General features: G+C 43.1%; 1 protein-coding gene across 1 annotated transcript in view; it reads left to right on the top strand.

Moving 5' to 3' along the window:
* The first annotated feature begins 6832 nt into the window (after positions 1-6832).
* Positions 6833-10898, top strand: part of LOC311260558 (semaphorin-7A) — a 49914-nt gene continuing 45848 nt past the window's right edge. The window contains exon 1 of the mRNA XM_084358548.1: positions 6833-7213. Within this exon, the coding sequence (XP_084214674.1) occupies positions 7135-7213 (79 nt within the window). The 5' untranslated portion in view covers positions 6833-7134. The remainder of the gene's footprint in view (positions 7214-10898) is intronic.

Below are 10898 nucleotides of genomic sequence, written 5' to 3'. Positions count from 1 at the left end.
AAAATATTTTGGAACGGTATCAAAATGAGGGGAAAAATGAATCCAATCATCTTAAAACCAATCTCTCAGCAGATCTTCATCTGAATTCAGTCCATTGTTGGGGAAATTGGCAGGAGAGGGACATATTTTCTTGCATAACCAAAGCACTTAATCTCTGTGCTGCGAGTCCATTGTGAGGACTGTGTGTTCAGTTTAAGACAAAAAAAGTGGCCGTGTTGCCCTTTTGGTAAGACAACAAAGCTACAGCTGGCACTGAGCCACACAGACGTACATTTGTTTTCTTTTTCCCAGAGTGAAGACGGAGGATTATGTGTGCAGAGGAATACCGTCGTGTTTTCTCTCAGAGCCACGTGTCCCCCTGATGAAATACGAATGAATCTCCTTAGACATTTATAGGCATTTCCTGTCTCTCCTGCTGCATTCCCTTCACTGCTGACTCCCCAATAAAAAAACTGAATATTGCACTTGAGGGTGATAAGCCAAACATTAACCAATTAATTACTTCGCCTTAGTACAGTTTTGAGACATTCGGAGCTCAGAGTGGATTCACCGAACAAAAACTCATTCTGCCTGTCTAATGCAATCGCCCAGTATAACCCAAAAAGAGAAGGAAAAAAAAAAACTGATAATCACGTGTATGAGCAGAGATTTAAACCCTTTTGGATTACCTCTGCATGTCTCAATCTGTTATATAGGTCTGTCTGGCGGGTGCTATCCTCCGGCCCAGCTTGGCCTGTCATATTATCTATTTTAATACAACTATTTGCTCCCATTGGACAGAAAGCCAAAGGGGCAGATTAAAGTGGTGTTTATAAGCCACTCCCCCCGCCATGACTGACATGCACACACCATGAGAACATCACGGCCCCTTGGCATCTGCTGTTTTGGTAGTTTCAGGCTCCTCCTCCTCCTGGTTTGAAGGCAAAGATAGGGGGCCTTTCTTGACAACAGGAGGCACATTTTACATTTTATTGTAGGAATTTGGCTGACACTGTTCCACAGAGCGAGAGGGGGAGTAGGCTTAAATGATTAGATCACTTAAATTGCAAGCAGCAAAGCTGAATATTCATGCGGCTGCAGTTTATGAGAGCTGCTTGCTGGAAGTGGAGTAACAAGAAGCAGGACACTTGTGTTCATTATTGAGTTATTTTCCTGATGAATACAGAACAGGGAGGTTAAACATATATATATATATATAGAAAAAACAAATGTTATTCAAGAGTCATGTTTTCTAACTAAATTGTACATTTTTCTGTACTCATTGGTTTTAAAAGGAGAAAAAATCAGCACAAAACCTCCACTGGGTCTCTAATCATTTTTTGCTATTTTGGTCTTGAAAATGTCTCTATTAACTCCGCCAGCAGCTCTCACCGTCTCAAACACCACTTTGCCTGTTTCTGACTCAGCTGGAAATGACCTGTACTGCAAGAACGTGGTGTCTGTGCAGCCCTTCAGTGAACAGATGAGTGGTGACGAGAGGTCCTTGAAAAGATGAGAGAAAAAAAAAGGCTTTCTAGACAAATTACTGCATGACTCTACATATGAACTCATATAAGTAATAATAATCTCTGTAGGGGCCTCTAGGGCGGCTTTAGACACACAGACATTCATTTCTCTGCGATGTTAAGATAAAACCAGGTTGGTTGGTTTAAATCATAAACTTTTTATTTTTCTGAGATTCCTGCAGTGACTCAGATCTACACTGTCAGGCCTGGTTTCCTTTTCAGTCTAATGTAATGGCTGCCTTTAAAAGAACAGTTCATCCCAAAAATTAAAAATACATACATGTATGTGTTCTCTTATTGCTGTTTATCCATCTAGATTGTTTTGGCAGGATTGACTGAGTTTTGGAGATGTTGGCTGTGGATGGCTGCCGTCTCTCGAGTATTATATAAATAGATGGCACTCAGCTTGTGGTCCTCAAAGCGCCAAAAACAAACAAACAAACAAACAAACAAACACAAACAAAAAATTCAAGTTACTCAAGACAGACCTTATTGTGCACAGTTACATGTATTTACGTAAACGTTAATGGCGTCTTCCTTGACTGGGCTTTAACATTAACTCTCTCAGTTAGCCAGGTTAGCTAACCTCTCGTCCATGAGTAGATGCTTGCTTCCTTCTGGGCAGTGATACGGAAAGAAAGTAGTTCCTCACAGTTGTTCTCTGTGGCCAATATCTCCAAAAACTCAGCAACTCATCCCGAAAACAATCTGGATGGATAAATGGCACCACAGGAAAGAGGAAACATGGCCTCGGTTATGTGTTCAGGTAGATTTTGTGAACTGGGTGCTACTTTTGTAGGTAAATTGTTGTTTTTTTGAGGAGATTTAGATTATTTACGGTTACTTAATGGCTGCATTTATATTGTATAGTGCTCCACAATTTCTATTCATTTAAACCAGACCCTTACAAGTTTTTTTGGTTGAATGTATTACTATGGAGTAAATGGTATTGCACAATCTAATGGCTATAGAATAATGACACCATCAGCTTTCAGATTGGTTCCTTATAAAACCTTAGCTTTCACAATGCAATTTTGTCTGCCAAGGGGCATGAAATCTCCCAGGAAATGAACCGGTGATTCAGTCCGGCTGGCGCCCTGGCACCATTTCTATCTGCTTTCATGTCTCCATTTAAGACTATTCACAATTTGCGACTCTAAGGAAAAATGAAACAACCTGCTTGTCTTTTCAACAGCTGCGGTAACAATAGCACTACTTGGAAATGCTCGGGAGGCGGACGTTGTCTGTTTCCAGTTAAACTATTCACAAACTTACAGCTCATACACCAATTACAGTGAGCTGCCATGCAAGACACTGCATGACCATCAGGAGCAATTCAAGGTTCAGCATTGCAGAGTGACACGTCAACATGTGGACAGGCGGAGCTGGGGATCGTGCCGCCAATCCTGTGATCAGAAGACAACCCTGTCCACCACTCTTTGTTTGTGTTTCCACTTTCCCCGTTTTATTTCTTCATATCTGTCGAGGAAAATGAAACTATTGTTTGTTGAAACACTTTTCCTGCCTCGACTTGTCACTGATCCTTCTGGGTTTGGTAAATATAATTGTTTTTTGTGCCATGCCCTGGTTTTTCCTGGGTTGGGATTAATGTAATTGGAATTTCGATCCCACCAGAGAAAACAGACAGGGAATCACCCAAAAAACAATTTGGTTTAATCCTCTTTGGAGTGTCACGTACCAAATTTCACGACAATCCATCCGATGGCTTTCAGGATGTTTCACTTTGGACCAAAGTGTAGGATCGACTGACACCGCTGTCCATCGAACCACACGGCTACTGCATCTGCAATTCTGCTTATTTACATGTCACCTTTCTTTGTGACAGGTAAAAGCTTTTTAAAAAGCTGTTAATGAAGTAATCAGTGACTTGAGTCTGTGTTTGTATTATTAAAATGTGTATCACATGACTTTATCCCTGAAAAACTGAGACGACTAAAAAACAATCACGCAAATAATTGAATTCACAATCTTGTGTACTGTATGTGTTGAAAATCATTGCACACGTCCAGTGTTATCCTGCAATCGACTGAGTTCATATTGATTTCTACCAGCAAGTGGTGCTACAACCACAAATTTAAAGGGATCCTTTACATTTAACAAACATTTGCCAATTTGTTTCAATTAAGCTTTAAGTGATTTCTTCGAGGAAAGTCAAGTTAATTATTAAGAAGAGGCCAGTGTCAGTCATTAGCTGTCTGCACACACACACACAAACGTGCACACACACACCCAAAACTCAATCAAATACTCTTTTATTTCCAGTTTAATCGTTTGAACGTCCTTTTTCAATCACATTGTGTTGTGTTTTGTTTGAACTGAAGGTTTCAGGTTGACATCCAATTAGACTGTATTTCTAAATGCCTTTGTGTTTTTTTTCTCCCTTTGTTTCTGTAATTAACTTATTTTGTTCTTGTTGAGATGTGAGGTGTTATGGGCTGCAGCTTTTTTAAAATTTAGGCTGCACAAACCATGTTAATGAACGATTTATTACCACTGTATCACTGCACCTGATTATTTTCTCACATTGCCGACATAAACAAGCCTTTAACACCACTGGAAAACAATGTTAGTTGATGCGAGTGTTACTCCCTGTGTTTAAAAGAAAACTTGTTTTCGATTTTGGTGGTGGGGCGACTGTTTAAATAAGAATCACAGGCTTCTGCCATCAGCCATTATAGACAAATAAAAAATAAATAAGTCGACCCACCTCCAAATCCATGCGATCCAATTTTCAGACTTGTTTTTATTTCAGCTTTTAGAAAAAGGAACAAACAGACAAAAAACAAGTTTGAATGGAGGTGATTCAGCGCCGAATGAACGACAAAAGCACAGCAGGTGATTTCACCAAAACACCCTCTACAAGAGACAGCTGATCGGTGCAGTCAGCTGCTGAAGGAGGCAGAATCACCAGCTCACAGCGATGACACAATGATTTGAAAATCCTACTTTTGCTTCCATCTAGTGGTTGAAATCTTCCCACCCCAGCATTGCCCTCACTGCATAATAGAAAATGACATCACTGCTGAGTGAGGTCATACAGTACTTGCAACAGACATGAACGTTTAAACATAAAGACCAAGATGTTTCATCGCCTCTCTGTATAACTGATGTTAAACCCAAGCCAGGAAGCCAGGAAGAAGATCACTTACTGATAAATACGATCAATACTGTGACTCAAAACATCCACTGAAGGCTTTTTTAACTGTATTGTTACTGACGTGACGGATTCAAACTGGCCATGTACATCAGATGATGACATCTTTTATACTTTTCATGATTCAGGTTAAATGTGTGTGACGCAATGAGTAAACCAACTCTGTTTGAATCCTAAGACTTACATCCTTGACTGACATTAAAGTTTTTGATTTAAGGGGCGACATGGAGCGACGATTAAGGATTTCTAAAGATGATTCAAAAAGGGGGAAATTGCTCCCCTCCTGTGTGGGTTTTCACAGGTTTGTTTCTACCGAGGAACCACCTGCGTGTGCTATACAGAGCTGTATGAAGTGAGGAAATACAGGAACGTCTCTCCTCATTTCTTCAGAGCAGCCTCATGCTGTTTTTCCCCTGTAAGAAGCTCACTGCTCCCAGATTTCTCACAGAAACCCAAAATGACGTTTGAACACAGGGAGCAATGTAGCAGGCTGCCCCTATCATCATTGTATCATCATATAATACATACACATCATGTGTAATCAAGAATATAACAAAATAAGGACATATCAGTGTTATCATATAGTGTTGATGTAGCTGTATTATAAACAAAGATGAGTGTTCATAGCTGGAGTCATGCAGAGTGGTGCCAGAGAAAAATCTACTGTTCAACATCAGCAAAACCAACAAGCTGCAAGGAGGCAAAGACACAAACCCCTGTCTGCATCAGTGGATCTCAGGTGGAGCAGGTGAAAAGTTAAAGGTAGGAAGATCGTCCTCTGGCATGGTTCGTGCACGGCCCTGGACAGAAAGGGCGCCACTGGTACCATCTACAGAGCATCCGTGACATCAGTGAAGTGAGATGTCTGCACAGAGCCCAAAGGACACTAAAAGACAACACCCACCCAGCCACAGTCTGTTCACCTCTGACAACAGATACAGAAGTATCCCCTGCCGTACCACTTGACTACAGAGCAGCTTCTTTCCTCAGGCTGAGAGGCTCCTGAACTCGTCCTCAACAACACTCAACGCTCCATAAAATAGATGTAGCAGGACTCAAGGACTCCAACATTGTTAAATCTACCTTGTACCTTGTTATAATATATCTCAAGGCCATTTGAATAACAAGGACACGTTGCATCTTGCTGTTGTTGAAGCCAGTCTGAACTCAGAGTCATCAGAATAATGAAACATTAAAATCCAGCTGAACAACAGCTCCTTGTGTGGAATAAAGGATGAGGAAAACATTGATACTGCGCCACAATTATGTCGCAGCTGAGGGGTCCCGCCTGGGCCGTGACGAGGCAGTTCTGTAACTTGATCAGTTTGAATAGATATTTGTAATCGAAGCCAAAGAGGTAATGCCAAATAAAGGACTGGTAGCATTTTAAAACCACGTACGTTCCTAATGGTGCTCGGTTTGCTCGGACCTTTTCTGCCCGCAGACGTTTCCGTCACTTTCTGGAGAATCTTTCTACAACATTCGGCAATTTCCTGAAAAATGGAAGCATCTGTTTGGTTGCTTCCCACTCAGAGGCATTCACCATTTAGAGTGGTTCAATTTTTTCAAATTTGACTTAATTAACTTCACAAATGCAAGCGCAGCACAGCCAAACTGCTGATTCATTCCCATTCAGGCACTCAGGCACTATTGACACATATTGATTAGACATTACAGTAGCAGCAGCTGCTGAGGCAATATCATTATTGGCAGCTGGTGTGAGGGCTTGTGTGCAAACATTTAATGGCCCCTGGCCTCTAGGCTCATATCACACCTCTGAAACACATGTGGAATTATGAAATGTAGTTATTCCACATATACATTTGGATGTGCTAATTGTTGACCCTTTACTATTTTTAGCGTTAACAGCAATTTCTCTTCTCCGATGCTCTCTAAATATCATTAGAGGTTGAAATATGTCAAATATTTTCAAAAAGCTGAAACCTGGACGAGAACACTGAATTATCTTTAGCTTATTAAGCGATGAAAAATGGAAACCAGATGAAGAACAACGAGTAACATCGTTTCTTTTTTAAAGGTGTAGCCGGATGTAAAAACATATCTGTGAAAATCATCTTTCACTGTCAGCAACAGGTATGACGCGTAATCCTCCACGCCTGCGACCAAAAGTGATGCGTTTGTGGGCATTTTTTTTTGCAAATCCCACTTCTCACTCCTGCGTCCCCTGCTGAACGTCTACACTCCCCCCCTCTCTCTTGTGCCTTTTGTTTCCGAGGTGGAGCCTGATACCCCGACTTCTCCAAACTGAACCGCCGGCGGAGCAGACGGACAAGATAGGACCGGGACCAGCAGTCGGTGGCACAGATCTGGCACGCAGCAGATCGGGGAGGGACCGTTTTGTGTAGAGGCGGCTTGCTAGGAAGAAGAAGAGGGATTTTGTGGACGGGTTGATAATTTTGTTTTTTTTTACACACGGCAGAGCTCCAAGGAAAGATGAATTCTTTCATCCTGCTGTCGCTCCTCGCCACGGTTATCGCCGGAAAGTCACCTCGGCTGAAATTTGTCGTGCACGGTAGGAAGCGCTCTGCTTTTTCCTGGATGTTTGTGCCAATTATTTGTTTTTCTCATCTGTGTTATGTGTTAATGAATAGATGAAGTGGTGAGGTGAATGAGTGGATGGAGTGGAGAGTTAAGTCGCGGAGGTGATGGAGCCAGTTATTTTCCAGCGCTTCTCATCAGTCACCAGTGTTCTTGTCCTTTTTTTGCGTGAGCTGCACAAATATAAACCAATAAAAGCCACACCGAGGCTTCTACCTCTGGATTAATCTCTTAAAACACCGCCCCCCCAACCCCCACACCCCCCTCACCGACAGAGTAGTAAATTACGCGCTCCGCCGTTCAGGCCCCGCACACATGTCCCCTCAGACTACAACAAGATGAGCATCTGGAGGAATTATATCGTGTTATCTCAATGTTAACAAGAGATCATGTGCAGAATATCAGATGAGTGTTTTCTTGCTCATTTTCTGTCCGTTAAATTCCCAGGTTGGGTCGTTTTGGCACAAAAAAAGGCACATTTGAATAATTTGGATCAGATTTGTGCAACTTGTGGCTTTTTCTTTTTTCTTTTTTTTTCTCCTGCACAACTCGTGTGTCTGATTTATCTCCTCTTTTTAAAAAAAAAAAAATGCACCACCGCTGGCTGTTTGTCAGTTTGGGGGCTCTAACTGACGACCGTCCGTCACCTCTAGGCGCACGGAGCGGAATTAAACCATCCCAGAAGCGCTCCACAAACAACCTCTGCTCTGCTCTTGTGGTGTGGGAGGGGAACATGGCGCCAAATCGCCCCTAAACGCACCGCGAGGCTGTAGCCTTTAAACACCCAGCCTGCCACCGCCGTGAAGCATCACTGTGAAATATGACTCTTGTGGAGGTTTGTCACTGTAGCCTCCCCGCGTCCTTGCGGAGCTGCAATGCGGGACACGGCTGCTGCTCCACACTGCAGCAGAGGAGTCCGGCTCCTGGGCTGCTGTTGGAGCAGCAGCCGCCATAAAATACAGAGGTTACATGTCCAAATGCACAGACATGAGAGGGGAGGAAGGGAGGAAGGGAGGGGGACGGCGATGAATGGAAAATTCCAAGCCGGCTCCCTAGTTATCTATTCCACTCACGCGTTTTTACACCTCACACAGTCCTCTAATGTATTCAGCAATCAGTGGAGATGGGGGCTGTGTGTCAAGTTATCTGTATCTATATCCCTCCCCCTCCTCTCCTCCCCCCCCCTCTCCTCTACCCTCCCCTACCCTCGCGCGGATGAGCACAGTACAAAACGCACAAGATGACGGCCCGGACGTGCATGTCATATCAATCAAATCCGTTGTTATGCAATTGTAGGGTGAGCTTTAAATGCCTGTCGTGTTAGGGACACACACACACACACACACACACACACACACACACACACACAGGCACAGGCACAAGCACAAGCACAGACAGAGTGTACAGGTAACAAACTGTCAGATGAAATCCATCAGAGGCTCAGTTGGAGCCTGAAGGAGCGGGCTCTGTTCCAGCACCACGGACAGCGCCGAAGGTCCTCAGACGGTAAAATGTCCTCGCTTAAAGGGCTGTTGCCAAATGAGGCGGGTTCAGGCGGTACCTTCAAAGAACCGTTTGATGGTCGACGGCCACAGCTTGTTTTTAGGATCCAGGTGAAAATGTGTTTTATTTCAAGGGGGTTAAGAGAGGACACGCTGCCAGAGACACTGTAGGGATTAGGGAGTGCGTTACACTGCATTGCACTGCACTGCACAGAGGGAACAAGACATGAAAGGTTGTAAGTGCACAAAGACATAATAAATTCTGCCTTCATGAAGGTTACACTTTTTGTTGAAGCTGTTTCAGAGAGTTTAGGAAAGACGTGTTGTTACACCTTCTCCAAATCACATCTGCAGTGTTATTTATCAGATTGTTCTGGTCTGAGTTGCAGAGTTTTGGAGATATCAGCTGTAGAGACGTTGGATGCCTTCCCTCTAACTCCAAACCTCATTGAGCCCAGTTTCATGTCGGAACTATTTTCTTTCTACCGAACTACACCCACAAACCGTGCAGATCCATTTTTTTGAGCCGAAATGACTTGTTTCACTGTCATAATTTGATCCACTCCATCCAGTAAAATGTTGAAAAAAGAGCTGCGAGATTATATCATTTTACCCCCATCCAAGTTAGCTAAACCAGATGTTAGCTGACTCGGTCAATGGAACGCTCTATGAGCCACGCAACACATAAGATCCAGGTATTTTCATACCCGGAAGTCCAGTTTTTTTGGCTTCAAGTGCCACTGAGCAGCTTTCATAGGAATGAATGGGGCTCTTAGCTTAGCTTGCCTTCATGTCCATGAGCAGATGCACGGCTCGTTCTGGACTAACTGCTCAACAAGGTCTGCGGATTATCTTGAGCAACCCGGTCTTGATTTCTGGAAACAGAAATGAATGTTGAGTTTTTCAAATTCAACTGTTTTTGGCGCTTTGAGCACCAGAAGCCGAGTGTCATCAAGTTCCAGTTTATTGGAGAGAAGGCTCGACGGCTGATATCTCCCAAACTCTGCAACTCACACTGATCTAGATGGATACATGGAGCCACTAGTCAGAAGAAAAGATGTGTGAATTTGGAGTGAAATATGCCTCAGGATTTATTGCAGTAGTTTTAGCCAGGCGTGCTTCGACTGGAAGCTGAGTACAGGCCGACATTAGGTTGTTTTGATACTGATACATAGTAATGGCTCCAATACAGCTTTAAATACTGGTTCGGGTAAGTCTCTGTAACGATCTGATTCCAAGTAATTTGCCCCAAAACCGTAAGATGTGAGCTAGTGCAGCATGGTGTGTTTAGATTATCCTGGAGTCTGAACCGAGGCAAAAGTACTTCAACCTGCTGCCTGATTCTGAAACAAAGTGACGGTGAGACTGAACCCAAACTGAAAGCTGCAGGCCAGTTAAAAAAAAATGAGGCTGAGCTGAAAGACGCTTAAAAACTGAGTAGCACTATGGGGAAGTGCAGATAATTCTGTGAGAGATCAGAATCAACCTCTTTCACACAACACAGATATTTGAGGCAATTACAACACGAACAATATCGCTAGTAACACAAACAATAGTCATTTATAATTCATTTATACATCAGTGTGTGCAAGATTGTGTATAAACGTTGGTCAAAGTGGGTATTTCTTGTGCTTCTCCTCACTTGTAAAGGACTGCATTGGGATTAGGATTTGGCTTGGGTAGCAGAGTGAGAGAAAAATGAAAGTCCGCCCTACTTCACTGTACGTTATGTGTACACACATCCTTTTCACACCTCCCTTTGAATATGCCTGCTTGAGAGTGACGAGCATATCAAAACGCAGAGTGAAAGGCAAAGCAGGACGAACACAAAAAGACAGAAAATATATATCAGACGTTAAGGGGGAGAAAGAGGAGGGACATCAAGACAGAGGGTGAGTGAAGGACTGTAAGAGAGACAACAGCACATCTCAAGGCTAATTTGACGTCTGCAGCAGCATCCAGAACATCATAACATTTTGCCAAAGTTCAACCATCGTTTGCGTCGACCTTTTCTCTGAGCTGAAGGCCCGAACACTTCAATACAAAGACCCTATTGAACCATGCGCCCCATAGATTTTCTTGTCGAGTTGATAATGGAAGACCTTGAGGTCCGCATCCACAAAACGACTGTGCATTGAAAGATTCTATGTAAATGAA

This window comes from Pagrus pagrus (assembly GCF_965226575.1).
Source record: "Pagrus pagrus genome assembly, chromosome: 7".
In the NCBI taxonomy this organism is placed as follows: Eukaryota; Metazoa; Chordata; class Actinopteri; order Spariformes; family Sparidae; genus Pagrus; species Pagrus pagrus.
The sequence above is the reverse complement of the archived record's forward strand: the minus strand, read 5'-3'. Positions and strand labels throughout refer to the sequence as shown.